This window comes from Ptychodera flava, chromosome 22, assembly GCF_041260155.1.
Source record: "Ptychodera flava strain L36383 chromosome 22, AS_Pfla_20210202, whole genome shotgun sequence".
NCBI lineage: Eukaryota > Metazoa > Hemichordata > Enteropneusta > Ptychoderidae > Ptychodera > Ptychodera flava.
In genome coordinates this window covers 7,214,221-7,229,836 of record NC_091949.1, presented here as the reverse complement: position 1 = coordinate 7,229,836, position 15,616 = coordinate 7,214,221, and the positions used below count along the sequence as shown (strand labels likewise).

The window sequence follows — 15,616 nt, the reverse complement described above, 5'->3', positions numbered from 1 at the left end:
GTATTTAAATATAACACTCCCAACACAGCGGACAAATATGTCACTTTATGTAATATGGTTTCGCGGTCAGGTAAACCAAACTACACACAGGGCTTTGCATCCCAGTTCATTCAAACCTCTACATTCCAATTTAGTGCAGTTGGTAAGAAGCATACCATGACAAGGAGATATGTGACTTACTAGCATATGGGTGGCCCATCAATTATACATCAACTGACCCACCGTTGCCGGTCGCAAAAAATCATAGTTCTGTCTATCAATATAGTGATCATGGTAACCTATACATACACACTGAACTCCATGCCATTCAGTGAAAACCCCTTCATAGATAACATCATGATTTCAGCATTGCAAACTGTACCAAAAAGGACTGGCATAACAGATGCATACTCGTTGATCTTAGTTACCAATTAGGGCAATCTGCCAATGATGGCATTCCTACAGATAGCTACATAGATAGCTACATAGACGACCCCTTTATTGTAACCTACCAAGGGGTTGATGCATTATCAGAAATCATTAACGAAAAAAGATTCTGGTTGCCTACTGTTCAAGCGAGATTTGCGTGTGCTGACAGGCAGATCCAAGTGGACCCCGGGGAATATAGTTTGCCAGGCTACAAATAGGAGGATATGTTGTACTTTGATACCAAAAAATGCCATTTGGGCTACGCACGGCATCTATTGCATGTCAGAGAACTAGTAATGCTATTACAAATATGTTCAAGCAATCTGGGGCTGGTGTGTCGATTACCTTGATGACTTCGGAGGTGCAGAAGTACCACATAAGGCTGACAGTACGTGCAATGAGCTCGGCAGCATAATCAATGAAGTGGGTTTACAAGAATCAAGTGAGGAAAGATTGTCACCCATATGATATATAACCTTTTTTCTTCTCCTGTGTAGCAAAATATTTCTCAGTTCCCATATATTTGCATCGTCGTATGGGCACTTGACCTTAGGGTGATCTACGACCGATTTCGGTACTTATAGCAGGCGCTACAGAACTGATACATTTTCCGTCCTGCCAGGACCAGCAAAACTAAGTCTTAATTGTATATCATCTGTAGACCGTGCGCGCGTGTTTCGTGGGTAATGTACTGTCCTTTGAGATCAGTCCCCTGATTATTCCATGAACGATGGCCATATTCGATATCCTGCAAGAACGCCCTATGAAATTTCAAAAAGCATCCCACGGGTACACGGCCGCATATCGCACAAATTAATTTAGGTGTTGTAGGCGGTGTCGTTTTTCCTAGTTATCGATGTCATCTGAGAGCAAAATGGCTGTAGAGCCTTCGACAAACTCATTCAATGTCATGTTGTCGTGCATGCCTGATCTCTTTCCTGGAGTCGTGAAGCCGTGAAACTTGTGTAGTGGCTTTGTCTTTTCGTCTTAGGAAACGCTGGGACTTGCCCGGTTTAAGTTGCTGGTCCGAACTGAAAATACTCGGGTATGTATTGCTTCTGCTGCTTCTTGTTTCTTTAGCTCTTGTTGTAGTTGCTGATAAGCCGCCATCATCGGCCTCATTTCGGAGACAGATTGGGCTGAAAATCCCATGACTGTGTGCGGGGTGTCCTCAGGACGTGTCCCAGAATTTGGCGATGGCGTACCCGCTGATTGTTCTCTCTTTGTCTAACTGCTGTCTAATGACTTGCATCTCCCTACTAATGAATTGTTTTAGAATTTCGGCTGTAGGAGATTCAGGTATTTGGAGTGTTTGGGCTTGTGCTTTGTATGGCTGTCCGTTTCTGCTCGTTTTCCAGCTACTTTTTGCTCTCGTGTATGATGCCATGACAGAAATCATGCGGTCAAAGTATGGCGTGGTTGTAACGATGGCAATTTTTAGCTGCTGATTTGAACAAGCGCACCGAAATCCCGAAATTATCACAACTGCAACTAAGAAGTCACGACCATCATGAAGGCTTGTCCTCAGTGACAGGGGCTGGTAAGGTTTGATGGAATCAGGCCTTTTTCTTAGCATAATAATTCCTTAGAGAACTCTCTTCTAGCAAACTCCCCCTCAAAAGAACACTGTTATAAATTTCACTTGATTTTAGCAGCGGTATGTTCCCTAGGCCGAGTCATCTTCAAGTTCAAGCCGACTCTACAGCCGAGTTCGCGGACGAACTAGTGTGTTGCTTGGGCTGACCCTGCCAGTGCTCGACGCTTGTCTTTCATCTTCATTTGTTCTGCTCTCTGAAACGATCAACCTGCCATTCTTTTAGTAAGAGTTTTAGCCCGCCGTCTCAAGTCTGCAAAGGCGTTCCTTTGGCGTCTAGTCAAACAATTTCCTATTCAATGCCGACTACTTTTAGTTTCTGCATTGCAGTGACGGCCAGAACTTTGTGGGAACTTACTAGGTCACCCTGCGTTTGTATTTTTGACAAAAACAGATGAATGCAATGCTGGTCACTGTACAACCCTCCTTATTTTTCACGTAATTTGCTTCTTTTGTAGATATGATGAGTAATGATAAAGTAGATCCTCTTGACTTTTCACACATGTCATCGAATTTTAAAAAACCCAGACCCCATATATTACACCCGAAGTGGAGCAACGTGCCCCTTCTGATATTAAGTAGTTATACTATTCGGGAACTTTGCGTTCGTTGGCCAGCTGAGAGGTTCACAGAATCTTCAAAGTATTCAGAGTATTGACTGCAAGAGACTAGTTGGTACTACACAGACTTAATTTATGTTTCGGTAGGCAAGCTTGACAGGTGTCATTGTCCATGATACACTTCGCCTATAGTCTAAATGTCTCAGGTTACTCGTTGGTCGTTCTGTGCTCCTGCCCTGTTCCGTTGTATCGTTCCCTCCGTATTGTTTAAGAATGGGGTTTTAAACGTTATCCTTGAGGCGTGGCTTTCATCATACGATGGTAAAGCTAGAATAATACATCCAATCATAAGCATCACTACAGCCCTTGATCTTCCATTTACATATCACAGTTAATATCTAAAAGTCACTGTGACACTTTAAAAACCCATCACGTGAAATTCACATGTTCCTCATTACATATTGACTACCTTCATTATTATCATAACTCAAATATATCTTGTTTTCGACCAGATTTCGTAAACGTTTTCGTAAATTGTAATTAGCGTCTTGAGCATTTGTCGTCCATATTGATATCTTTTAATATGTGTCCGGTTTGTATGCAAATCGACTTATAGTTGAGATCTTGTTGTTTTCATTATTAATTTTTCCAGTGACTAATCATTTTACTGGTGCCGATAACCACCTGGTGCATTAAACTTTGTGTGAGATAAGGATCTTCGTAACACAGTCCAGATGTACACAGCACCGTTTTAGGCCAACAAAATGATAAAACCCGACGGTCAACAATATGAGAGGTCACATGACCATTGGGTGTGCAGCTAGCCATCTCTTTTGTCGAAATCGACCTCGGATTGGCATTGCGCCGCTGAAGTTTTCACACTCCACTTACAACCCGTCACACTAGGTAAGATTTCTTCAGTAACTTTATCTCTGGCGAAAGAGCGGGCTATAGCTAGCGAAAGCATCGTAGTCAAATAGAGATAGCACTGTAAGGGTGGGCTACTTTGCCAGGGATCCGAATTTTGGCGATGTCGTGATTTGATCTTGGCGTCCATAAGTTGTTGCCATTCGACTCTTTGAAATTCTGATGACATTCATGCTTTACCAATGGTTGTACAAAGAGACATCCAAGCTTAACCTTTGAAAGATATTTGTCATCGCAGACCAGCAGAGCAAAGCGATAGTATTGCGTCCTGTTTCTTTTTAGACGTTTGTAAGTTTGTCGTATTCCGGGCAGGGGGTACTCTTGATATTTCATACGGGGGTGTTCCGCCCGAGTTGAAAATATCTACCCAATATTCCAAAAACACGACCCATTGTTAGAGATTTCTTTGACAATTTTGGGAATTTTCATCTTTATTCTGTTAGATATGAATGTCCTCCAAAAGCATAGGACATTTGCTATGTTATCCACCATGTTTAGGTTTATCTGATGAAAAATCGTCCAACGTTTAAAGATTTTTTGTGAAAAAGTAACCCCTCTGGGCGGTACATACCCGTACACCTTTTTCAGATTGTTAGCGCGTCATTCCACAAGTCTTGTCAGCTAACCTTTTGGGACAGAGGGCGCAAATGTATAGTCTGATCGCTGATCAGATATTCCCTACAAAGATAAACACGTTGCATTGTACATGAAATAATTCGGGGTCTGTAACCTCCATAAATGTAAAATCGCGCCCGCGGTTTACTCAATACGCATGCGCAGATTCGAAATACACTATGCGAGTAACCGGAAGTGTACCTGACTTAATTCAAGGGCGCTGCCGTGTTTTTATTGGTTTTTTTTGAGTACTCGTAAATATTAGGAAATACGAAACGTGCAAAGTATTATTTTATAACATCTAATTAATAAAATATATCTCTTTTATTAGCAAGTAGGTAATAATATGTAACAGGTCTGACCTGGGTAGGGTACAACGTTATTGATGTTATCAGGCAATGTCAATAGAAAGCTAATTTCTATGTTCGCTGCATATTTTTGCCGTTGAGGTTGAATGACCGTCAATTGTTTCCTTTATTACATAGACAAATATTTATGAGCTGATTCTTCAAATGCGATGACAAAATAGATTTATTACATTTATGGTTGAGTCGGACAAGTATTACATTTACGCGTTATTTTTGGGTGCGTTGCTTAAATTTATTACTTGTTTGGCTGATCTCTATTACATTTATTGGCGATATTACATTTAAGGTGCGTTGTATTACAATTATGGTTGATGTGACATTCATGGAGATTATTACACTTATGAATGTTACGGGGTCGAGAAGTGGCTGGGAGCAGAATTGTACGCCTCTAAGCACTGAGCAGTCCCTGCCTCTATTTCAAGTCGGGCTGAATTGCAGAACTTCTATAATATTGTATGGATTTGAGCAAGGTTATACATAAAAAGACCATAATTTGTATGCTTTTTAGTCTCTGCTTTGCAAGTGTTTTATCTCCCGCTGGTCGGTTAGTATTTTACTGTATTTGTTTTAACTTTGCTCTTTATTTTAACGAGTACTGTATTTCCCGCTAGTCGGCCAATTTTTTACTGTATTCCTTCACACTTGCTGCAGTTTTATCTCTCTTTTGAGGTCATTTGTAATTTCCATAATTTGTTGTGGCTCTATAATGGTCCGCGGACCGTACAAGCCTTTTAGAACTGGCAATATGTACGACTTGCTCGTGTATATGCAGGCTGGAGATGCATGCTTACATGTACGAGACGGTACTAAAAATTAGAGGCCGAATTTGGGACAATACATTGCATGCTCGATGCCATGATGGATCACGCGCAGATAATACTTAATTCGTCACGAAAGACTGCCGATAAGTTTTGTGCAATTGCTTGATGTTTCTTTATGGTTTGAATGTGTTGGAACTCCTTTATCAGTGACAGGCAAAGTTCAAGAGATCAAAGGAATGTTTACTGTAACATAACTAATAGCTCAGTTTTGCCGATAGTTCGTTTTTTGAGTTTTGCCGTCAGTTCAAGTGTTCTGTCCGGCTTTTCATTCGTTTCGGTTTTCCGTACAAGTAAGTTTGAGGAAGGAAACGAATTTTCTATCGAAATACGTAATAACTTGCCCCAACCATGGTTATGGTAACCTACTTCACCATTCCTGAAAATCAATCATTCGCATTGATCTGTCTATACAAGGTTTAATTTGTACATTCGTTGTTATTTATGCGCTCAATACCACACAGAACAAACTGGTGACAAAACCGTTATGATAATATCAAACTCACTTTAACATACTGGGAACGGGGGGATTCGGTATAGGTGAAATCGGGGGCAATCTGTAATTGAGGGTAGTAAGAGGAACAATTCTACACTCAAAGTAATGGCGTCAGTTTATCAAAACCTATATCACCACCATAACTTGCAAAAATGCAATTTACCTCATTTTCACGAGATAGGGACGGTAAGAGAATGCAATAATCTAACAGATAATATCTATGTAAGTTTATTTCGTAATAACATACCTTGGCCTCCGGCCTACAGTACAAAATAGTATACATTTGCGCAATGTTACATCATTTCAACAATACACCGTTTTCAACTGTTCGCTTATAGAGACTTATACGTAAGTCCATAATTGCAAAGGTGAACAAATGCACCCAGCTTTCTCCAACAAAACATTTGATCTCCTCAATCTTATCAGATAATGCATATTTGGATTACTGCTTGTACCCCAATGATCTCGAAACGCAGTCCTGGTATTTAAGTTTGCATTGCAACGTCTGTCAGTATTCCCGTATTTGCTGATGTGTGATCCTGTACCTAAAGAAATGTGTCAATGATATATTTTGCTTGCAGAAAATTGTCGCGACAAGGTGTCCTTGCCTCAAGAAGATAGATGACAGGTGCGGCAAAGCGAAACATGTTGCGATTAATGCTGGTATTATGTGTGGTTTCGTCCATCATGGCAACCGGCCTTAACCTCGGCCAGGAAGCCAAGACATGGTGGACAAAGCAAGTGTACAGCACACACTTTTACACGACTGGCAGACTGTCGGAGAGAGAGGTCAAATACGCCGGCGAGGTTGGATTCAAATCTGTTTTCGGGGTGACCAATCATACAACACCTGGATACATAGGCGACGAGCCTGTACCGACGACGGACGAAATAAAACAGATAGCGACGGAGCTTGCCGGTCTCGACTTCGACATCTTTCCTCCAGAGATTACGACCTACAAAAGTATGGAAGCTATTGAATATTTTACGACAGCGGTAAATGATTTACCCAAACCGATGTTGGTCTATTGTACTGGATCATATACGTCAACTGGAACGGTTTTATTATATTTCCTACACATGACCCAAGACGAACCTTCGTTTGAACCTAAAATATACACCGACGAGTTTTTCCAGATAGGTCGAGCCATGGGACACGACTTCGACATGGATGAGGATCTGATCGAACTTGTGTCGGAGATAACCGGGGAACCGCCGATTGAACTCCGAACAGAGCCGAACAACGAAGTTGAATACTACTACCTGTACTGGCATGCTAAGTTCGTGTCTTCGGATTGGTTCGTGACAGGTCAGATCAGAAAGGGCCACGTTTCAGCCGCCCTGGAGGGGGGCTATAAAGCAATCGTGAACAACCGACGAGGTGTGACTTCACCGCCAGATGAAACCCCTACCCAGGAAGAAGTCACGCTGTTGAATATCAAGGACAGCACGGGTACCTACGAAGAAGGCGGAAGACAATCTCCCGAACGACTGCTTGAAACAAGAATTGACCCAGATAAACCGAACGAATACATTTCGCCCGAGTCGGAGACAAATTTCGAAGACAGAAACCCCGGGGAATTTGGTGATGACATAGGATACAACGAAGACAATGAGCAAGAAGCCATGCAGGCGTCCACATTGCCATACTTGCATATGCCATTCACTACATGTAAGTGAGAAGTGAACACATCGCCATAATCAAGTTATCATCCTAGTCGCTGTATAACCCCCTGGAACCTGTATACCAAATATCAAAGCTATCAGACGATCAGTTTTTGAAAAACATATTTTTTGACCAAAAATGGCGAAAATTGCCCCAAAAATACAAAACTACAGATGTCACCATAATTTCAATATGTCGCATTTACTTCATCTGTAGATACCTATATGCCAAATATCAAAGCTACCAGACCAATACTTTTTGGAAAATACTTTTTTTTGACCAAAATGACAAACATTGCCCCAGCTTACAAATTTGTAGATTTCATTTTAATTTAAATATATCACAATAAGTCATCTGTAGGAACCTGTATACAAAATATCACAGCAATCAGACGAGTAGTTTTTGAAAAACACATTTTTGACAAAAAATGGTAAAAATCGCCCCAAAAATACTAAATTCTAGATTTCAATACATAACATAAAGTTCATCTCTAGGAACCTGTATACCAAATATCAAAGCTTTCAGACGAGTAGTTTTTGAGAAATACATTTTTGACCAAAAATGGCAAAAATTGCCCCAAATTACAAAATTGCAGATTTCATCATAATTTAAATACATCTGATTTAGCTCATCCCAATACACCTGTAAAGCAAATATCAAAGCTGTCAGACAAGCGATTATGGCGAAACAAATTTTCTTACCAAAAATGACAAAATTGAATAAAAAATACAAATTTGCATATTTCTGCACAATTCGAAGAAATCTGAAACAGATCATCCCTAGGGACCTATGTACCAAATATCAAAGCTATCTAAACTGTATTTTGAAGAGGAAGATTTTTAATGAGTTTTGGCCAAAAATGACAAAATTGCCTTAAAAATACATATGCAAATTCATCACGATTTAAACTAATTTAAGTGAGGTCTTCCCGAGTGAACTGGATATCAAATTTCAAAGCAATCGGAAATGCGGTTTCAGAGGAGAAGGCAATTGTTGACGGACGACGACGACGACGGACGACGACGGAAAATCAGCTTATTTGATAAGCTCCGCATCGCTGACAGCGAAGCTAAAAATATGAAATGCCATCTCTTAAAGGTTACTCCAATATTTCTGTTTATTTTATTAGCACAATTAACGGCGGATCTTTTCTACGCCTATGTTGATGAATTGGAAGCGCTTTCACAACATGGTCCTGTCATAGTGCACTGCAGGTCCGGCTACAGAGCAAGTAAGTGACGTTTACTGCAAATGGCAAGTCAAAGGAGAACTTTCCCATCACTAAGGAATATCCTCCAAGAAAATAATGTCATGACATAGTTAACCACTGAGTCTATTTATTACTCATGGTAGTATAGGCACCATGGCCAAGGTCATCTTATAACCTATCTTCCATTTGGTAAGTCTCTCCCTGTCATCAGGCTACGTTCTTACTGATACCTTTCACGATATTTTTCATCCTTTTTTTTATTCTGGAAACCATGATGTACAAGCTATCGTCAAAATGTCCCATAAGTCTATTCAAATACGTACCACTACATAAGACTGTTTAAATGAATTGCTTTCTTGTGAAACTCTGATCTTAGAGGACGCATTTTCTATCTCTGAGACTTTTGTTGTTCTTCTGCTCGAAAGAGGCTTCACTAAGTAGATTTCAATTAACGAAATCACATTAAGCGCATGGTTGAATGTTAAAACAAAGGCATTTACAACAGAGACACCAAGTTTGTGAGGTATGTGTAGTTACACAATATGGGCCAAAGAAAGCCAAGAGGACAGCTATATATATATATATATATATATATATATATATATATATATATATATATATATATATATATATATATATATATATATATATATATATATATATATATATATATTTAAAAACTATCTACTGTTGATTGACCAATCAGAGTACTCAATTCAGGGTGTTTTATTTACTCGTAAAGCCTTGGTCACCAAATTCCAGAAACGAATGACAGCGCCGTAGTAAAGTACTGTCCAATCAAAAGTGAACATGTCATATTCTGTAGACATCTGGTACGTTTTAATATTCAAATTTGGTAACACAGCAGAAACCAGCTGCAACACAAAATCTGCTGTACCCTAGGGCATTTATATAATGTGCCCTAGGGCATTTATAGGATGTTCCATTACATTGGAAGGCTATTTCACAAATAAAAGTTTTAATTCATATCCTAAACATGTTACATTGACAAAGGGGACGGTTGACGTAAACACATTGAAAACGAAAATATATCAGTTAGGGGCGATAGTTTTTAAGTCGGATAAAACCCTCGTACTCGGGCTCTTATGGTATATAAAGTCCAACCCTACGATAAAATGTCTCGGCCTGCGGCCTCGACATTTTATCGTTGGGTTGGACTTTATATACCAGAAGAGCCCTCGTACTCGGGCTTTATCCTATACATATATATATATATATATATATATATATTATATATATATATATATATATATATATATATATATATATAATATATATATATATATATAAACAAAATTACTTCAAGTACAAAGTAATGCTATCTGTTACTTAAGTTTCATGCAACCTGCAATCATCAGACAGAAGAAGTAGTGAAAGGATTCTTAGCTTGACAGTATATATATGTATGATCGGGGCGTACCATTTTAGTTGTAGGTGGTGTTAAAATTTGTTTTGGTGGCAACATTTTGAAACCAACTCTGAGCGTTTGTTTAACAGCGTAGATTTGTCAGCACTGATAATGTGTAGTTTTTCTGATATACAAAGAATAGATCGCTTGCCTATGTTAGAGTAACTTGATGTAACTTGTCTATATTTGACCACGAAATGTCAAAGACCTGGTTCTTTTGTTTGAGGGACCACTTGTAGTGACTTACGAACTGATGAGATGTTCAAAGTCTACCTTATTTCCAATCCCAACATTTGATTGACGGCGACGTTTCGGTATGACTAGCACACCTTTTTCAAGCACTGATGATAATAAAACCAGAACAAAGCATGGTGTAATGCGCATGTCTGCATAGCAAATCATAAAAGTCACATGACAACGCTAATTTTGGATGCCTGATGGTTCATAGTCATTAAGTCCGTTTGGATACATTGTCCCAGCTCTTGAGATCCAAAGACTTTCCAGGTGTTTTGTAGTTTCTGGATCATTGCCACGAACAAGGCAGAGAATTGTAGCTGAAAGAGCATTGTCTAAGATGGTATGTCCTGGTATCCTAAAGTGTGGAACGACATACGGTGATCTGTCGACTTTGTTTGTTCTGATATTTGAACGGTGACCATTAAGTCTCTTGTGAAATGGTTGAGATGTTTTCCCGATATATTGAATTTGACAAGTCCTACAGGTTAGAGCATATATAACTTCGCTTGATTTGCAGTTGACGTCATCCTTAATTTGAAATGAGGCACCTGTTGCTGTAGATATGAATATTTTGGTGTTTTCGATGACACAGCAGCAAGAACATTGAGGAGTGTGACAAGGTCTACAGCCCCAAGTTATTTGGGCTGATTTTGCATGTCTGAGCCGGTTTTGGTGAAGGATGTTCCCGATTGTTGCTGGTCTGCGAAATGCAATGACGGGTAATTCTGGCATTACTGTTTTCATACGGCTTGATGACTGTAAGATGATATGATTTTCTACACTGATTTGACGGAGGTTTGGTTGACGAGGATCTTATGTTGACACCCAGGGTATTCTATCAGAAGGTGTTTTGGGTTTGTAGTGTAGTAGATCCTGGCGGGATGGTATACTGGCCTTTGCTATCTGTTGTTTGATGGTTTTTGTCCTGTAGCCGCAGAGTTTACGGTATCTGGCGAATTCCGTTAATCTCTCATCACACCATTCAGGTTTACTGCAGATGCGTCGAATTCTAAGTGAACCTGAATAGACAATTGATCTAAATATATGAGGTGGATGGCAACTATTTGTGGTAAATAACGATGGGAGCTGGTAAGTTTACTGTATAAGTCAGTTTCCAGTCTATTGTCCATGAGGTAGTCTTACATCCAGGAATGGGATAGATGTTTTACTGATCTCTGCTGAGAATTTGATTTTGTCGTGGCGCATGTTAAGTTGATTGACAAACAGTGAAGTTCTTTTTCCGAGGAGGTGGATAGAGCTGCCAGGTCATCGATAAAACGGTCTGTTACTTCAGGACAATTAGCTGTTGTAAAATAGTACTTACGCATCCACCAACTCATATAAATATAAAGATACGGCAAACGGGGCGCCCATAGCTGTACCAGATATCTGTCTATAGTATTGGTTGTTAACTCGAAATAGCTGTTTTGAAGGACAAATATTGCCAGTTTAAGGATGTTGTCTATATTGCTTGAATTCTCATCTGAACTGGTGTATAAGGCTTCTTTCAGGGCATAAATGCCTCATCAATGTCTATATTTGGGTAAAGAGCGATGACATCTAAGGCAAGAATATGGGTGTACGGAGAGGAGCGTTGCATTGCCATGTTGAAGAAACTGAGTAGTGTCTTTCACCAGTTCAGTGCAATATTTGTTACAGACTGTTGACAACTTCCAATCTAACCAGAGGGATGCTGCTCGTGTTGGAGCTCCGATTTGACTGCAGATGGGGCGTCCTGGTGGTAGATCGCCCAAGGTCTTGATTTTATGGATTTTGCCCAAAATGTAAAAGTATGCTCCTTACGATTAGACCACTGCAGAATGGTTTCTTTTTCCTTCTGCGATAAGTTGAAGGATGATACTAGATCTGTAAGTTTGTTGTGTACTTGTGTTGAATGATCTGATGATACCTCTTCGTAAATTTGTTTGTCTGAAAGTTGTCTTAAACATTCTGCTTCATAGTCCTTAGCATTCCATACTACTGTGGCTCCACCTTTATCTGCACGGCCGATGACGATAGAATTGTCGTCTTTCAGCGATGTAAGGGCTCTGCGTTGTGAGATGGTCAAATTGTTAATAATGTCTGGTTCGTTATGGTGTCTTATTGTCCGGTATACGTTTCTATGATAGCATTCGAGAGCATCATTACGGTTTTGTGGTGGAGTCCGGTTTGTACGAATGTATAGTGATGAGGGTATAGTCAGTGGAGAAGAATCTGTATCGAGGAAAAACTCCTTCCATCGTATTCTATTGACGAAAGTCTCTGCATCCGTTAGCTCGCGGGCATGATTATAACGTGGTGGAATAGGGCAGAAAGAAAGCGGAAGCTGGAGAAGAGAATTTTCATCGGGAGATAACGAACGATCGCTGATGTTGACAATATTGTTATTCAAATGAGACCGAGACTTGAAGATGCGTAATTTACGTTGGTGTCTATGATGACGTGCTCTCCGTTTTGATTGACGGAAATGGCGATTGTTTTTCCGAACTTTGTTATCAACCTGCGGCACTGGCGGAATTGCACATGTAGAAGAGAAAGCTGGTGTCTGTTCTTTTGATATTTGTTTCTTTTGTTGTTGTTCTTGTTGTTGTTGCTGTTGTTGTTTTTGTTGTTGATATATATATATATATATATATATATATATATATATATATATAATATATATATATATTTATATACTTTTGGAATTCAGCTATGTAATTGCCTGTTAGGACATCTGTGATAGATAGATAGATAGATAGATAGATAGATAGATAGATAGATAGATAGATAGATAGATAGATAGATAGATAGATAGATAGATAGATAGATAGATAGATAGAAAAATAGATAGATAGATAGATAGATAGATAGATAGATAGATAGATAGATAGATAGATAGATAGATAGAAAAATAGATAGATAGATAGATAGATAGATAGATAGATAGATAGATAGATAGATAGATAGATAGATAGATAGATAGATAGATAGATAGATAGATAGATAGGTAGATAGGTAGATAGACTGTAATGTATGTATGTATGTTTGTTTGTTTGTATGTATGTATGTATGTATGTATGTATGTATGTATGTATGTATGTATGTATGTATGTATGTATGTATGTATGTATGTATGTATGTATGTATGTATGTATGTATGTATGTATGTATGTATGTATGTACAGTTAAAAAAAGCTTCGCTTAAGTGTTGGCCAGTGGGTGCTGAAAAAGCGACTTTCGAAACACATGCATGCACCAGTAAATTATATTAATATAGTCATTTTGCTTAAACAACTAAATATTTCATTGCTATAATTTTATCAGGAGCCCAAAAACCAACTATTTAATCCTAGAAGCTCTCTGCAAAATCAATATTTATCGCCGCAAGCACTCCTAAAAATTACAGATTTTTCAATGTAAAAATGGTGATGTGTCGTCATTTCTAAGGAAATAATGTAAGCTGGGGGAGTCCCTTGGGCTTAAAAACATTAGTGCTGTGAATCAGTGATGAAATCACTCAACGGAGGACGATATGTAACTGGCGAGACTTTTTAGTTCCATTCATGATTTTAAAATGTCATGAAGAGTGACAATTTTCCAATTCATCGGATATGCAAAATTGCAAAAAGGCTTCTAGTCGAATAAAATCGTGGCTTTAGATGATTAATTGCATGTCGTTCATAAACCTGTTTCGCATATTGTCCTTAAGTAAATGGTTCCCGCAAACGTTTAAGTATTTCACTTTCGAGGTACGTGCTATCTTCACAGTGTTTTGGATTTTTTGTATTGTTTTGTTTTGAAAATGCAACATAAGTCAGCCGTACGTAATCAGTATAAACCAGCTACACGTCTGCGCTTTGTGATATTTTGGTAAATGTTGAAAAAGTAACAATGGTTGGATACTCTTAAATTTTTCTATTTCACCCTGCCTTGACATAGTATTTAATGTTGTTTTAAAAAGCAAATTTAGTACTTAGCTATTTTACTACTACTATTACTACTACTATTACTATTTTACAAATGATGCAACCTTTCCTGAACGTATATTCTGGATCACTTTTGAAATGCACGCTATGTAAAGTGATAAAGTTGCGTTTAATGCAATGTGTTGGCGCTGACTCTGCAATTATCCTTGTTTTCATTTCGAACTCCTAAGGCAATGGTCTATTCTAAGTAAGAAGCTCGTTGGCTTTCCGTAACCAACAAAATATTTTACCAGAGTCATGGCCTTACTATTTTTGGGGGAGGGGGATGAAATGCCCGTTTGCGCAAATTCCTGGGATGATAGTGTGATTGATAACATATTAAGAAAATACAGCAACTTAGCAGACCTCTTTACGATGAACAACAATCCGACAGTCCTAACAGGATGTGTTTTTCATTTAACTTACTTTCCAGCTTTGGTCGCACTACTTGCGGAAGGACACTTCAACTGCCGAGACAGTGATTGGGCGATGACGCAAGCTGGCTTGATGGGCTTCCATTACGTTGAAGACAGTCATGAGCACAAAGTTCTCCAAGACGTGTTAGATTCTGGCAAGTGCATTGGCGCCAGTAGTGGTAGCAAACCTCACGAGCACAATGTATATAAAGTAGTACTCGTGGCAATGGTTTTCCTTCGTTTATTCGGAATCTAGTACTCAAGTAATTGGCGGACAGACACGGGGATATTTTCAAACTTTACCGCAAAACACAACTCACAAAAATCCTTGAACATTCATTAAGCGAATAACGTACATAGGACGGTTAATAACCGAATGCTGTAACATGTTTATTTTGATAATGTTAGGCAAATTCTCCGTGAATCAGAAATGCACTAGGGGAGTTTTATTAACAAAAAATTCGAGAGTAATGCGTGAATGTGGCTTATCGCCAAGTTTTTCTGCACAACTTTGAGTCTACAGAAAAAAAGTGTCAATTCAATAAGGTTCACTTTATCCTGACTGGCGCCACGTTTCAATAGTATCGTGAAAATTACTGTCACATTATCAATCTTGACAAATCTCCGCTGTGAAATGAACGTTTCGCTTATGTTAAAATGATTTTGAGAAAGATCCTCATCGTTAGGAATGCTACGCTTTGGGACATGTTTACTTTTGCAGGCGGACAAATGTAGTAACATTTCAATCGAATTTACGATGATGACTGTACATTGGTTTTGTGGTCTGTCTCCTATGATGGTGATTAACTTCATGACTATTCTTAGTCGGTAATCATTAACACGTGACTGTCGAATCATCTCGGTATTATGAATTGTTTTCCAAATATGGAAACAAATTTCCATTAAAAGCGAGAAATACACAGCA

At 38.9% G+C, this 15,616-nt stretch overlaps 1 protein-coding gene across 1 annotated transcript; it reads left to right on the top strand.

Moving 5' to 3' along the window:
- Positions 1-3,214: 3,214 nt before the first annotated feature.
- On the top strand, positions 3,215-15,616 carry LOC139122563 (uncharacterized). Its single transcript, XM_070688105.1, has 4 exons — positions 3,215-3,468; positions 6,368-7,458; positions 8,582-8,683; positions 14,709-15,616. The coding sequence occupies exons 2-4, from the start codon at positions 6,408-6,410 to the stop codon at positions 14,945-14,947; spliced, it is 1,392 nt and encodes a 463-aa protein (XP_070544206.1). The 5' UTR covers positions 3,215-3,468; positions 6,368-6,407; the 3' UTR covers positions 14,948-15,616.